Raw genomic sequence first — 16,677 nt, forward strand, 5'->3', positions numbered from 1 at the left:
GTTGAAATACCAGGGCGCAGGAGGCCAAGATATGCTAAAAATAGCTTAAAAACCTCGATAAAATCACTTTCAAGGTCAATATCAAAACAAGGAAAAGAACGCACATTGGTTTTTGCCTACATTACCTCTGTACCAAATTTCAGGTCATTTGGTCAAAAAATGACAGAGATGAATCGATTTGAAGATTTGACAGGAGGAGAAGAAACATGAGAGAAAACAATATGTTTAGCCATACTTATGGCTAAACATAATAATGAACAAACATATCGATTTGACATCACGCATTCTACAAAACAGTGTATATCTTATATATTAGCGTTTACCTATTAAGAAACACCTTTAGGAGGAAGACAGAAATGCTATTACTATTAGTACAAAGCACATACACTGCAACACATGTACTGAAACTAGACCAATTACAAATTATATATATATAATCATAATGTAGTTTATCATACGCTATAAAGTTGGCAGTATGCTGAAATGATTCCTAACTCTCAGCTCTTACTCACATTTTGTAACATCTTTTATAATTTTGATTCAGAGTGAGACAAAATACTCAAGATATGACGGACTTGGGCTTTTGGTCAGTGATTGCTCTAAACAGTGAGACATTGATGTATTATAGTTGTCTACACTCTAGCAGGTTTAACATTTGTACAACTACATGAAAAATTGTGTTGCTACAGTTGCACCTTTATAGGAGGAGAACAGTGCAAGTGACAGTACCATGGTACACAGCATTTTGCAGGTTGTATTTGTACTAGGTATACAGAATCACAGTTTTGATATTAATTTGGGTTGCTGATTAAAAAAAACAACTTCTGGCTATCTAAACTGAATGATGTAGATTTTTGTAAAGTCTCTCATTTCTGTTATGCAATAAGATACTAACAAAAGGTCAACAGGTAGGTGACAACTGGACTCCACAACTGCCTGGTGGCAATACTGGGCCCCAAATACAGGTACCTTACAATTACAATTTGGTCCATTTTCAGATTGATTAGATACTGTTTCACTTGCTTTCTACCCTACTTTTGAGGATACTGAGAGATCTTTAAACCAGGTGGTAACCATCACTGAACTTAGGACTGCACGCATATGTAGGCAATAATAATACAATTATAAATATGATACATTTATTAAACTCATGACCTTATCAGTTGCTCTGATGAAGAAGTCTTTGACAAGTACTACATGTACTATCAACATTGCTGTACACTCTTTTTGAGAAGTGAGGGTGTTCACTGCATACGAGATGTTGATAAGCAGAAAGACATTTATTGTATATCATAAGTAACTTGTCACTTTCTCTGTGAAGCCTAAACTACATCCCAAATGGAGAAGCCGTTGGATCAAATGTTTTGAAAACGTCCTTAAGGGATTCATCTTTTGGCTGGTTAGGCCGGTTTGAAGCCGGTCCTTGTGGGTTGTTGGGTGGTGGCTTTGCACTACCATACATGGAGATGACTGGTGTGGGAATAGTTGTGGACGGCACACTACTTGACACCATAGGACCCGCCGTCGTTACAGTTGGAACAGGCAGTCTAGGACGGGGACGGTTATATGCGTTATACTTGGCAGTGGTATCTCCTTGTGTTCCGGTGCTACCTACATGTTGTCTGCGGTCCAACCCTTGCCGTGTCATGCGAACCTGGCTCTCCCCTGTGTTAGCTGCCTTTGGGATGACAAATTTGCGTTGAGAAGTACCACCACTTGCCGAGGGTCCACTACCACTTGTTTTGTTCATTGCTCTTGGATCGTACGGGGGTAAGCTTGGAGGGTTACTTGTTGACTTGGCTCCTGAACTTGACTTCAAGCTACCAGACAACAATCTGGGATCGTAGGGAGCCAATTTGGTTGGTTCAGACTTTTCTGCAACCTTCTCTGTGGAAGCTTTAACAGTAGGCTCCCCGGTTTGTTCAGGTGGAAGTCTTCCTTGCCTTGCTAAGCGAGGATCTTGTCCCTTCTCCCGTGACACCTGTCTCTGTAGCCTGGGGTCTGGTGCCCCCTGCAGGCGTGCCAGCCGGGGATCCATGGCCTTGTTGATTGAAGGCTGTGCAGGGAGAGATCCTTTCCTCTGGAGACGAGGGTCTCCGGCAGGTTTCTGTAAGGGTTGTGGGTCACTGCCTTGACGTGCGAGCCGTGGGTCAGACCGGGCCAGCTGTGCTGCTTGACCACCTAAAAACAGTGGACGACTCTGGTTGTTGCCAAACTGTCCCATAGACTGGTTGCCGGGGAACTGGACTCTGCCTTGGTTGTCAGGGCCCTGTCCTGTACCCTGGATGCCAGGAAAGCGAGCCCCACCTTGACTTCCTGTAAATAGAGCCCCACCCTGCATTCTAGGAAATCGAGCCACACCTTGACCTCCAGGAAATCGAGCCCCACCCTGGCTGCTAGGGGCCTGTCCTGCAGCTTGGTTGCCAGGAAACTGAGCCTGACCTTGATGTCCAGGGAACCGTTCTCTTCCCTGGGTACTCTGGAATGGTGCCCCGCCCTGGTTACCTGGGAAATTCTGAATCGCCGGGGGGCGTGGTCCTCCTTGGTTACCAGGAAACTGAGGTGGACTGTGATTGGGCCCTTGCTGTCTCAGACCTTGCCTGCCAAAGGCATGCTCTATCCTCTGCGGTCCACCGTCCTCTTCACCCCTATGGTTTGGCATGGGATGATGGCTCTGTTCCATCTGGCTCATGGACTGGTCGGTACCCTGCAGGTTTCCCCCAGGTGCTCTGGGATCCTGTGGCTTCCCTGCTTGTCCATTCTGTAGTCTCGGGTCAGACTGGCTGCGCACAAGCCTGGGGTCAGACTGGATTGTCCGGCTAATTCTGGAGTCAGGCTGACCACCTGACTGGCCGTATCGAGCTAGCTGTTCCAGCACCACCTGTCGTGGTTGAAGGTGGTTCATGCTGGTTAGTCGGGGGTCCACCTGGTGAGACTGTGGCTCCAGCGGGATGATGGCTGGTTGGGACAGGAGCCGGTGACCACCGCCAGGTGTGGTGGGAGTCATTGGAGTGGTGGGCTCATCAGGCTCCTCAAAATCTGCAATGATACAGGGATGAGCAATCAATACACTAAATAACAGTACACTTTTCAACATTTTAGGAAACCCAATTACTCACCATTTTGTGTATTCTTTTAAGCCAGGGAGCTCTGTTGTAACAACAAGAAAATCTAAAATATACTGCTCAGAAAACATAAGTTACCCGCATGCATGTACCTACATTGATTCTGCTGTTCAACATAGTACAAAAGTAGCAAACATAGACAGTGTGTATAAGAACTTGTACCACATATGCATGGACAAATATTCAGTCTCTCCCACCTTCATCTCTTGACAGAGTTCTGGGATCCAACATTTTGTTGTTTGCTTGTGGCTGAGATCTAGGGTCTGTTGACCGGGTGCCCTGGGAGCGTGGGTCCTGCAGCTGTGCACGTGGATCCCGCACCCTTCTCGGATCTAATGGCCAAGCCTGGCCACCCTGATTCGGTACCTAGTATATTGTCAGAATTCACAGAGTAAAGATATAGCAATTTCATGTCATGGTACGTTATTGCAAGAAGAGATTTCATTTTTAGACTAAAGGTAACTGAAATCCATCGCAAAGATACTGTAAATCCATTAAATATTGCGGTCTGTAATCTTAGCGGTTGGGAGGGAAGGGAGTATATAGTTCACTGCATTTAATTGTAATGGTGGGAACATATTGTTTGCCTGTTCTCAACAACAACAAAATCACCTCCTACAACTTGCCGACTTAGGTTGCCACAAAGGGCCAGCAATGTTGTTATGTACTAACGTAACATGACCAATTTACGTCCGATTTATTCAAAACGAGTTTATCTTAAAACCGTACGGACAGAGCCAAATTTTAAACCCATGGTCAGAAATATCAGCTCTTCTAAAAAGAAAATGCATGGTCTGTAAGTTTTTCTCCGCCTATTTAACGCCGTGCAAGCATGTATTTACACGGAGGTATATGATGAAGAATTGTGCTAGGGTAACCCATTATCGTCCACCTCGGTCTTGTCCCTTCTAGCGCTATGCTTGAAGAACATAGACCAGAAAAAAATGCACAGTAACTGTCCAAAGTAGTCTGCAAACAAATGATAATAAAATCACTATGTCTATCCGGCCACTTGCTTAACGCGATGGAAAAAAACAATGTTTATCTGTAAATTCCCCCCACATGCGCGGCACGTGGAGTTCACGTGGTAAACGCATGGCTATTATGTTTTGCTGTGCAAAAATCAAAGAGATGGCTAAGGATCATACTTATGATGTTCTTTATTGCTCATGAGAACAGCATTTGGCATAATACACCGCGACATGTGGACATGAGCCAAACCGGACGTAAATAGGTTCTGCAAGTAAATAGGTCATGTTACGTTACCACAAAATACATCAGCATCAAAGTTCATACGTAAAGTAGGGGCGTAATTGTGGATTGGTATGTCATCTACGTTGGCTAGGGGAATGTTATGTTTGTACAGTTGTATGAGAGACTCCCGGTGGCCAGCGAGTATTGCCAAGATCTAGACTGAATTTCAAACACGACCTTTCCAGAGTGGCTCTCACACGTTTCTTTTGCAAAGATGAGAGAAGTGGGAGAGGAGTTTAGGCCTTATGGTATAAAGGTCTCACAGCGAGATTTGTAAGTGTGAACCATGAACTGCTTGATATGGAGTCCAATGCCACGTATGTTGAAAGTGCCCTTATGAGTATTCTTATCAGTCATATATCATCCACAGTCCTTGGAGCCAAATACCTTCTAATAGTATACTTCTTTGGTCGTTCTTGTCAATATACATGTATTAAACATCAATCACTTGAGCTGAGTCTGCTATGATAAACAGACAACCTACATGTACCTCCTACAAATAAAGCTTGTTGTTTGCTTGATACATGGTGTTTTGTGGTTCAAATCGCAACACCAGCTTTTAATTCTGTGATTAAGCAGCAGTTGTTTTTTTTGGCTGGATTTTTCTTTTTATCGCGAGCCCGCCTTAGTTTTGGGATCTCCAGAGGACGTCATCCATAAAATTAACTTAAAGTTAATTACAGTAACAATTTTGAATAACTTGCAGTTTGTGAATAGACTTGTTTTCAGATCAAAATATGTAAATCCTTAATATACAAACATGACAATCTATCACTAAAAAAGTTGATACATATAACGGACCAAATTATTTAGGTACAGGTACAACTACCCGTACCTACATTTTTGTTTACATATACTGATATAGTTAAACAGCCCTACACAGAAGCTTGTATTGTGTACCTGTGACTCGGGGCCTAATGATGTCCTTGGCCAGTTCTGTGACGGTGAACCCTGTGGTAGATCCTGCAGCCTGACACGTGGGTCAGCAGGCCAGTTCTCTGGTGGTGGGTGAGGTGGGGGTCCATCATTGTTCTGTGTGTGCTCCTGTTTGTCCTCTCCCCATACACTGCGTGGCCTGGAGCCTCCACCAGCTGTGGGCCACTGGCCACCTACTGCAGAAAAAATTAATTAGTGCTCTATGACTCGTATGAGTTAAATATGTGCATGAAATCAATGTAGCTGGCTTTCAAACATTCACACAAAGCATCAATTCTGGCAGAGTGGCAGGGTTGTCTTGTGGTTAACGTTGTTAAAATCTAAAGGTTCTGGGTTCAAATCCCTAGCAGGCCCCAATGTTGTGCCTTTGGGAAAAGCACTTAACATTTATTTCCTCACTCGACACTTTGGTAAGGGATATCCTCTTGAATGGGACTAAAACTAATTACTAACTAGAAAGGTAACATTTGCAAGCATATACAGATTATAAATGATTACCTTCACATGGTCTAGTGTAACAAACTACTGCTCTCCCGAAAATAATTTCATCAGGTTGGTAGAACAGAGGATATTTGAAGTTTCTTTTAACACCACCAGAAGCAGTACTACAGTGAGAAGCTCTGAAGAAGGTGTCTGGCAGACACTGAAACATCAGCAGGTGAGATTACCTGGTTGTGTTAAAAGAAATTCCAAATATCCAAACTACTGCTCTGTTTATTCTTACTCAAAGACATTCCTATATATGGTGACCAGGCCCTACAACTCGGTCATGCTACTTTGCAAGATTATGATTGTAATCGAACACAACAGGGTCTCTGTTACTTTACCAGTATTGGCAGTAATCATGGTGACAGTCGTCTAGTCCAGGTCTTTCAACTTTTTTGTTTGTAATGGAAGAAGAAAAAACAAAGCAAAAACATTATGTTTTCCTTCGGAGAAGGTAAACATAACAACAGAAAGGTGAAAAAAAAGAAAATATTCAGCTCACCCAGGTTTGTAGCTGGCTGTGTGCTTGCCTGCTCACGAAGAGTCCGGAGGATGTTGGTCAGTGGTTGACTTGTCTCATCTCCCTCCCTGTCATCTTCCTCATCCTCCTCACTGGAGTACCAGTCATCCTCCTGTTTCTCTTCTGTAAGATAACACATGCAACTCTTCTCAACATTCACAGTCAAGCCCTGATTGTTTATTTTGATATTAATTCTTACCCTCGCCAAGAAATTTATGTTTTCAGTGCCATTTGTTTGTACATTTGTTGCCAGCACAACTTAAGAAGTTGTTGATGGATCTTTATGGTCTCATTCATGTGTGACTCCGAGTGTGCAGTCTAAAAGAGTCCGTACCCCCAAAAATTAACGGCTGCATGAACGTGTGTTTAAATCGGTGGAAAATTCACTTTTAGCCTGATCTCTTGTGTCAAACTGATGAAAGCTTGTTCGTTACTGAAGAAATTAGCAGGAAAAGTTCGGCAGCCGCGCGCAAGGTAGGACATGCATAGCCCTGCATTTCAGGTGATGCGGCTGAGCACTTATAGCTGGAAAGTGCCTTTTTTGAGGGTGTAGCTAAGTGTAGTTTGTAATTGCTATAAACAGAGATTGTACATGAATGTAGTGAAGTTGTTGGCAATTTTTTTGCATGATCTAGGGTAAATATTCTCAACACAGAATGAACGACATTAGTACATTTCCTATAGCTTCATTACGAACGCGCCCATATAAAACACCTACTATTATAACATGTAAGCCTATGGGGCGAAAAGACTCATGAATGAGACCTTATGATATTTGGTAGGTAGGTAGGTAGGTAGGGGTTGGGAAAAAGTTTGATAAATGTGCTTCTTGGATTTTATTATTTTCTTTCAAAGCAAATGACCATAAACATATAAAAAAAATGCATGGCACGAAAATAAAAATAGTTGACACACGAGTAACCACAAAACCGATCACGATAGATAAAAACCAGTTGACAGTAAACATAAGAAGTCTGACCCAAATCCCTGTTAAATTGTACATGTACTACCATTTTTATATCAAAGAGAGATGATTAGATTCCCCATTTGGAACTGTTCTTACTAGTCCGTTATCAGCTGTTTCACTCTTTGGCATATGATATTTTCCCAAAACAATTTAAGTCAAATGCTTCTATGCATGATTCTACATTCATATTCCAATTTAGATTATTCAATTGGTCTATTTTCAAAGTTCAATTCACTTGTCAGAGTAAAATTTCCTATAAGCCTCAAAGAAGCAGCCATTAACAGAGTTTAAGGTACAGACACATTAAAACAGCTTATAAAAAAATACTTACAACTTCATCAAGGCATATAATGAAATCTACAATCTACCTTTTTTATTCTCCTCAGACTTGCCGTCCTTGTCCAAAGACTCCTGATGCTGTTTCTGCTGAATGCGGAGGAAGAGTGCCCGCTGTCTGTGTGGCATGTGGCTCAGGTCAGGGCCCACGACAACATCCAACCTTCCAAGCAAAACCATTCAATTTACAACGGATACATGCTATCATATTCATAATCATCAATTGAAGTCAAATGGCTGAGTGGCTAGACTAGCGGACAAGAGATTGGGAGGTCACTGGCTTTCCTGGCTAGACATTGTGTCCTTGGGACAGGCACTTTCTTCAAGTTAGACTAAGGTGGAAAAATGGGTATCTGACTTCGGTCGGGGAGGTAAAAGGAGAGGGATGGGCTCCACCTTCCAATACCGTGAGACAGACAGAATGGATTACTCTCATCTCCCAAATAAACGTACCGGTACATTATTTTTTTCAGCCTCAAAAGCCACCCAGTTCATTCTTATTTTGGACGGTACGTTTAATATTTTGTTGAAAATCAGAGTTTTGCTAACCAGGGATCCCCTTAAAATTGAAAGTTTGGGTTTTCCTGCCCATATTCCCCCGGCATTTTTGCTCATAATTCACTATTTTTTGGCCAAGCGGCGTTGATATCCCAGCCTTTGTGAAATCCTGGCGGAACTCGTAACGTATGGGTCGATCTCTACTCAATTTCTCTACTCACGTGAGATACAGTCTTTCCCAAAATGAACATATAAAAACAACACAACGATAAAACTATGTCTTAGCATAAAAAACTGTATAATTTCTTTCAAAATATATCAAAACATTTCAATCCTACCTCATATATGAAAATTTAGTGCTTGGAAAAACGCCACAGTAACGCAGGCCGACGGCAGTAACTCTGGTGGCAAAGTTTCTCATGAAAGAGCTAACTTTGAAGAAGGGAAAACAACTCTTTTTGATCTACAAATAAAACTCCTTTGCCTTTGTCAGAAATGTGTTTTGCATTTTTACAAAGAGAATTTCAATCTTAAAGTCTATATATAAAAATCAATTGCAATCACCATTATTATCACTTAAAATGCTTTAAAAAAGATCACCCCTCTACAGAAAGAATGCTGGAGCTTTCTAAGAACATGGGTGTAGCTTTCTGTTAGCCCCGCCCCTTTCTGTCTTGGCGCAGCTACTGTCTAGCTCACCCTTTCATGTGTAACAGGAACCCTTTGGTTTGTGGCAACATTGTAACAAGTCTGAGGTTTCTCACAAATTTGTTGACAATTCAGTTTCTCGAAAATGAATGTTTTTTCTACATACAAGGGTAATTTTTGGATTTCAAATTATTTGGATGGCAACATGTGATATTGTCCTTGTTACTATATAATAATAATGTCCTTGACACAACACAATAATTTGTGGCATGTACCGGTAATGTTTACAAATCTATGTTTCAATATTATGCAATGCATAGAAGATAAATGGCAAGTTGGGAAAGAAAAACGTTATATCATAAATTCATATACATGTCATAGTTCTTCCTTTTGTCTATGGCTTTTACAAATAAGACCTGTGATGACCATATATTCAGGATATTGTAATTTTCTGTTCATGTTCTAAATGTTGATACATTTATATAAAAAAGAGTAGACTTTAAAAGTGTTGCCCATCCAAGTGAACTGAGAAGTTTGGCGACTACTTGTCGTGTTTTGATTATAAGTCAGTATATACAACAATTTTCCTTGATCACTTGCTTCAAGTTCCACGTAGAAAATGCATGTATCATGTACATTTTCACTTGTTGAATTTGAAAGCACCCTTGGCCCCCGGTTAGGGGTCATAGCGGGGAACCTATGGCCAATTTTTCAACATTACTACTATATTTTTTTTGAAGTGGTAAGGAAGACTATAATTTGAACAAGATGTGCACAGTTATTCTGTTCAATATCAATACACTTTACTGGTATATGGTCCTCAGACAGGCATAAATGAATAAAGAGAACCTACGGCTACCTGCTTATCATCTTGTTTCCCTCGGACAGAAGTAGCATGGACACAGTTAATCTGTAAATTTTGTAATTTTCCGGGGGGTATGTTTATTCTGGGGGGTATATGTTTATTACATTTTGAAGATTTGTCCAGGGGGTACTTTTATTCCGGGGGGTATGTTTATTTGGGAGATGAGAGTAACAAGGTTGCAGACCACAGTATTTTGCCTATAGGGGTGTACATAGTTAATTATCCCAAAGTGAGGAGCTTCGACGCATGAAAATTTATAGTAATGTGCACAATTAGGGTGCCAGATTTTAATATGTTTGACTTCAAGGTTCAATCTACAACATATGTGAAAATGAGCTTAAATTTGCCGGCTCGTTCTCTTATAAAAGCCACTTTGACATGACCCCCAGCGGAGGTCACTGTACTGCAGCTGACTTACAGTAGTCGGGCGGTAACAATATTCAGGCGCGAATCCACACCGACCCAACAAACATCGCAATCCAACTCGTAGTCTCAAAACTGACGTATTCCTCTACCATTCACCACAGTTTCAGCCTCGCTAACGTGCACAGAAGAAAAACTACGGCCTTTTCAAGCAATGTGACGCACTACTTCATACCCGAACTACTATTGGGGACGGGGGTCAGCCATTAATACTGTGTTCTGCGGCCACAACGCACTGCCCTACAGCCAGTCAAGAAGGCTATGAGACTTCCCTTACCTTTTAAATAACCTTTTTAACATATGAATACTTCATAATTTTGTAAATCTTCTGCAAAATTTTTTTATTTTATTTATTTATTTATTAAACTTCACAGAATGAAATCTGAGAGGTGTTGGCAACAGGATCGATGCATCCTTTACAAGGCCAACACCTCCAGAGTACATTTAAAACAAGTAAAGAATCATCACTAATATAATATCACAATACAAACAAGAAATGACAATAACAATTACAAAAAATGACAATAATGGTGGTAACAACAAAGATATTGAAAAAAGGACAGTTTGACTATCTTATACAGCATTAACAGGAGTTAGTCCATAATTGATCACAATACACAAGTAAGGATAATTACACTTACCTTTTGCCTTCGGTGTCACTCTCGCTTTCCTTTGCAGATGACTCCTCTGGTGCAGTTTCTGTTGTCTCCCCACTTTTGTCCTCCTCTTCTGTTTTCTTGGTTTCTTCCATGGCCTGGAAACTTTGTTCCATCTGTGGTGGCTGATGCTGTTCCATCCCATCTGTGGGTTCACAAAAATTTGATAAACATGTCATCCTTTTGCAACTACAGTCAAACCTGTATTAGCAGTCACCTTTGCATAGCGGCCACCTGCCCATAGTGGTCACTTTTTGTCAGTCCCTTGAATCTTTCCCATTGACGTAAGCATTAAGAATTCGTCTATAGCGGTCACTGTCCAACGCGGTCGCGGCCACACGGTTTTCGGTCCCGCGGGTCTGGAAACACTGCCGATAACGGTCACGGCGCATGGTCGCCGCAAGATTTCTTTCAAATTTCGGCAGAAAAATATTGTCATAATAATACTTTTTTTATATCAGTGTTACCCATGAAAATGTTGTCTATGGTTCTATTTTGCCCCTGGTGAGGGTTTTGAATTTCCAAAACCGCTAAGACGCCAGAAATTTGCAGACAAAGAGAGCCTCTTGCGCGCGGAACATGTTGGCGACGCTTTGTTTACTTGGGTTACTTCACTAGTAGTAGCATGGGCGAGCAGTTTGTTAAAAATAATACAGACGCCTTTTATCCTCTAAAAAAGGTTACAAAGTCATCAATTCTTTATTTATGTGTTCTTTTTATTCAAAGAACTTCTTTGATGAAACAAGTTTAAACAATATGCTTGTGGAAAAATCGGGACCGACCAAAAGCAGTCATCTTAAGCAGCGATCGTCGTCTTGTGGAAGTGGTCGGTAGACCAAGTTTGACTGTACACTGTACATGTATAGTATGTGAATAGATGTTTCTCAGTGTGCCACTTATTGCTCGTGGTCAAAATCAACCGTTTCTATAGAGCGGCCACCTGTCCATAGCGGTCGATTTTGGCCAGTCCCTTGAGTGACCGCTATAGGCAGGTTTGACTGTTTTTTTTTGGCGACACCTTGAAAAGGTATAGACCTCTGAAAAAAATGTTGTGCTTCTGATTACCCAACTGACCCTAGCGACCCTGCTGACCCTAGCATTTTTAGGGGGTCAACTGCTGGCAAGGGACATAAGATATTCTGAGTGGTGAAATTTTTAAAAAACTTCCTGTATCTCACACTCTGTTAATACTATATAATAGATGAGGGATTGGAACAGATGATGTAAGAATGTGTAGTAAACATTGTACTTCTATGTTCAGTTTATCAGTATACTAGTCACATGCTTGCTATTGTACAATATTATCTGTATTAAAAAAGAGTGCCCTGATGTAGTTCAGTTTCACAGTGCTAAACGGTATTTGTTGGATCACTTTGGACGAAATCTAAAAAGAAGAAAGACAAAAGAGAATCCCTACCAACAAACCCTAATTTTCTTCAAGACTGTAACCAGGAACACAACATTAGTTTTTCCTAGGCCCTATAGCTTGTTTTCCCTTCACCTGATGACATGCATAATTACACCATTTTTATGTTGTTCTGAACCTTATGGCCTGACTACTTTCGAAACATGGACACCCACCTTCTTTATCTGAATCCTCTTTACTTGCCTCCTCTACAAGAGTAAGCATGTCAAAACAGCAACAATATTACATCAGTAGGTATGCAAGTTGTGTACGTGGTACACTAAGCTTAGTATATAGTACTAGTGCCAGACTTGTGTCACCATAAACTATGATGATGATGATAATAATAACATGACCACCTCTACACCCTTATTACACCAACCAACAGTCATGTACAGATTACTGTAAATTCATTTCTTTTCGCAAGGACTTAATTTTCACGGTAGGAGGAGAAATTAGGTTTTCGCAGTTTTTAAGTTTGCGGTTTAAACAATTCTGTAGTACTGTAGTAATACATTGGAAAATTTTTGCAGTTTCATGAATTCGAGGTCACCACAAGCAAAAAAAACGAAAATAAAACCGCCACAAACATTTCAAAATTTACAGTCACTTTCTGACAAGATAACTGTTGTTTGCTGTACGTCTACTGTACAACATGCAAACATACATATATTAACAGGCTAGTTGGCTCTGAAGCATGCAGCAGGTTTAAGTTTATCAGCTATACAAGCCTTGGAAGATGCTGTGCCATTTTTTTATGTCAAATTCACCCATTGTAACAATTCCCTTATTCCACATCAATAATTGTTGTTACGGTATATAAACAACTACTGACAGCAACTGAGAGCTTATGCCATCAATGGTTCTAAAACAGTTCTTGATTACATACAACCAAAGAAAGTTTTCAAACTAGAGTTCCACGAACACAATACATGAATCTTCGCCAAATAATCAAGGCTTATCATGGAGAGTGATTCATATTTACATGCTTATCACTCCCTGCCAATTTGATCATACACCATACCGTTTGGAAGTTATGAGGGGGGGGGGGAATGAGTCCAGTTTAGATAGGGTTAAAAATCATTTGAGGGTACAGGACTAATATATGTGTCTAGTGTGCTGATATATGTTATAACTGGTCATAAAAAAATTGGGTATGTTGATATTATATGGGCCACAAACGTTTGATATCGCAGTGTTGTAGGTTGACATGTTTTTGACATGTTTTAGGTGTTTTTGTCGGGCTTTCTATTTTGTCCCCTTTTCGTTATGTCGCTGTGTGTTGGACAAAAATGCCTAAATTAAAACTAAAACTAAAAATGCAAAATGCAAAATAGAAAGCCCGACAAAAACACCTAAAACACGCTAAAAACCAGTCAGACCCACTCCTCTGCTTGGAGAGTAGTGCCCCATCTGTGGTTTATATGACCTACTTTTGCAAGGCCATTTGTTTATATGACCTGTTTACGAGTTACTAATTATGCAAATTAGCTCCTGATTTGCATAATTAGTTTTTTTGTTATGTAATGCTCCATCTGAGTTCTCCACATGCCAAAAATCAAGACGATCTGTCGACCCCTTCTCAAGTTACTCATGTCCGAAGGTCAAAACAAAAACACCCACTGCAGTTCCAAACAAGCTGCTAGGGCGCCCAAACTTACTTCCTCTGGCATGAACTATCTACCACACAAAAATCATGACCATAGCAGAAAATAGGCCCCAAAATTTTGAAGCTCCGCTGCAGTACCTGAGGTACCTGCTAGAAGGCCCATTATCGAACTTGACCTTCCTTTTTGTGAACACTACCCATCTACTAAATATCATACAGAACCATCAACAGCTTCAGGAGTTATCTTGGCGACCTACAAACACAGACGCATACACAGCTCGCTGCACAACGGTAGAAAACGCCAGCTGAGGTAAACCATTTTCGAACTTCACCTCCATTCCCACAACTGCTACACCAAAAAATCATGACGATCCGTCACTTTTTTTTCTTACATGCAAACACACAAAAACGCCAGGCAAATGATTTTTGAACTTTACCTTCCTTTGCACAACCATTACACACCTACCAAAATCATGAAGATTCATCAAAGGTTTCTCGAGTTATGCTCTTGACATACATACATGTACAGACCCACCATACAGCTGAAGTAACCGAAAACATAATCTTCTTGGCGAAGATAATGAACATAGACACAAATATACACCCTTCGACGTTATTGAACATCAAATTTTACATGACATTGTCACACTTTCAATTTTGACTCCTCCTACACACAGTACCAGGAAATGAAGTTCATTTCCATTTGTGACATTATGAGGAATACATCAGCCAGTTCGGAACCTGGCACCACAGTAGCCTCCTTCGCAGACTTCCTATGACAGCGGCGTATATATTGGGGGGGGGGGAAGGTTCTCTAAAGAGAGTTGTGTAGCCAAGGGAGTTGTGTAGCCGAGGAACGGCCGCTGTTCATATCCAGTTGGTTAAGCAAAAAGTGCAAAATCATTGTGATTATATACCACTTTTGTTTGCGCCTCAAAAGAACATTTTTCAAGAGTCGTGGTATCAGGTTCGAACTGGCTACCGTGTTCCCTGTGACATCACGGATGGAAATTAAGTTGATTACCTGGCAGCAGGAATCGAGAACTGGAAGACTAAGTGTGATTCATAAAGTTAGATTTCATTTTCATTGGAAGGGTGTGTATTCTATAAAAACATCTACTTTTATTGAATGACTGATCATGAATGACTGGTTGAATGCAATCAAGAACTAATTTGTATCTTAATGTCATTGGTGGCACAAGCACTTTAACAGCATCATTACTGATCATGCCCAAATAAATGTCACATATACCTTTTGCATGATCACTAGCGTCTTCTGTCTCAACTTTCCCATCGTCAGCTGGTTAAGCAAAGTGAAAAGGGCAGCAATAAGCATATTCACAATATTACAATCAATGCCATTTACATCCGCTATGGTGTTCACAGAGCAATCACTGTTAGTCAAGCAATGACATGATGATGTAAGTACATGTAGGTGATAGTTTTATTAGTAAGTGATTGATAGTATTCATAACAATCAAAGCAAAGCAATGTGAATAAAGCAAGGCTGACCAGAATAGGCCTAGAAAAATTAATGTTGTGTTTCTGATTACTGGAAAGGCTCGGCAGGAAGGGAATGCCTGTTTTTCTCCTTTTTTTAAAATTTCTTTTAGATTTGGCCGTCAATTGGTGGGTCTGTTTATATCCCCTTTTCTATTGCAACAGAAATGAGGAGGACATGTTATTGGAAAACAATTCTACAATGTTTTTATCACTCTGATGTCTGATCAAAAATTTTACGTTCAGCCACTGGTTAACCCCCAAAAAGGGTGTAGGTCGGAAGGTTTATGCTACAGGAAACACCATTTTTTTTTTTCTAGGCCCTATCAGAAAATCCTGAAACCTACTGATTTGCTTCATATCTTTTTCATTCCATCCCTCGTTTTCATGAGGAGACCCTGCCCCTCCCTGTTGGGAGTAGAAGGCGTTGTAGAAGCCTGCTGTCTGCTGTGCATGTACGTCCAGACTGCTGGGACCAGGGGCGACGTCCATGGGGAGACCTGGGGGAGGACCCTGCTTGGTTGGCGACACAGCTTCACCAAAGAAACGATGCCTGAAAATATATTTTGCTTTATGAACATTTCAATCTAACTACTGTCAATTCAACTATTTTTGTGGGGAATCAATTTGGTGAAAGAGGGAGAAAGGAGGTTTTCTCAGTGTTTTTAAGTTCGTGGTTGAAACAATACAGTAGCACAGTAGTAATACATTGAAAGCAGATTGGTGAGGTCACCACAAAAAACACAGAAAGGAAATCACTAAATAATTCCTATTTAGTACATCAACACTGTTAGGTCATCTTGGAATAAGCAGCATTGAAAAGACATCTATACCTGACAGACCACAAAAAAAATTGTATGCCAGCCCTACAATTGTACTTACATGAGTTTCTTTGGTGGCTCCACTTTTATTTCGAACAGCGAGGGAATTTTAGGTTTGGGATCATTGGCATGGGGGTCAGGAGGAATGTTGGGGGTGGGGAGGAGGCCTACACCCTTGGGCGGGGGCATGGGACCACGATAGGGCTCCTGCTGCATGATGGGAGGCAGAGGGGGCAGTTGGTCCTCTTGCTCATTGTCCTGTTGTTGTTGTTGTTGCTCCTGTTCCTGTCGTCTCAACTCCTGGTCTTCCTGCTCTCTTGCAAGGTACTGAGCATAGAGAATAAGTAAGGCTTAATGAGATTAGTGGTGTTGAATGGCTGAGTGTTTAGGCAAGCAGATACGAGATCCGGAGGTCACAGGTTTGATTCCTTGCATTCCTGGGTAGATGTTACATCCTTGGGAAAGGCACTTAACGCTAGCTACTTTCCTCACTTCATCGACTGTGTAAAAATGGGTGCTTGACTTCCATTGGGGAGGTAACAGGGTTGAGCTCAATACGCATTACCATTCCATTTCAACAGTGACTTTATCATAATGCTTTGAATGTCATGCTTTGATAATATTCAGT

General features: G+C 41.0%; 1 protein-coding gene across 7 annotated transcripts in view; it reads right to left on the reverse strand.

Moving 5' to 3' along the window:
* Positions 1-522: 522 nt before the first annotated feature.
* Positions 523-16,677, reverse strand: part of LOC136427435 (zinc finger CCCH domain-containing protein 4-like) — a 30,901-nt gene continuing 14,746 nt past the window's right edge. For 3 of the 7 annotated variants that reach the window (XM_066416284.1, XM_066416282.1, XM_066416280.1), the window contains exons 8-17: positions 16,111-16,376; positions 15,576-15,781; positions 14,981-15,028; positions 12,296-12,328; positions 10,700-10,859; positions 7,657-7,787; positions 6,304-6,444; positions 5,280-5,491; positions 3,323-3,491; positions 523-3,039 (exon numbers count right to left, since the gene is read on the reverse strand). In XM_066416284.1, the coding sequence (XP_066272381.1) occupies positions 1,328-3,039; positions 3,323-3,491; positions 5,280-5,491; positions 6,304-6,444; positions 7,657-7,787; positions 10,700-10,859; positions 12,296-12,328; positions 14,981-15,028; positions 15,576-15,781; positions 16,111-16,376 (3,078 nt within the window). In that variant the 3' untranslated portion in view covers positions 523-1,327. The remainder of the gene's footprint in view (positions 3,040-3,322; positions 3,492-5,279; positions 5,492-6,303; positions 6,445-7,656; positions 7,788-10,699; positions 10,860-12,295; positions 12,329-14,980; positions 15,029-15,575; positions 15,782-16,110; positions 16,377-16,677) is intronic. The other 4 variants (XM_066416281.1, XM_066416286.1, XM_066416285.1 and 1 more) reach the window with 4 other exon arrangements.

Source organism: Branchiostoma lanceolatum, chromosome 2 (genome assembly GCF_035083965.1).
Source record: "Branchiostoma lanceolatum isolate klBraLanc5 chromosome 2, klBraLanc5.hap2, whole genome shotgun sequence".
Classification (NCBI taxonomy): domain Eukaryota; kingdom Metazoa; phylum Chordata; class Leptocardii; order Amphioxiformes; family Branchiostomatidae; genus Branchiostoma; species Branchiostoma lanceolatum.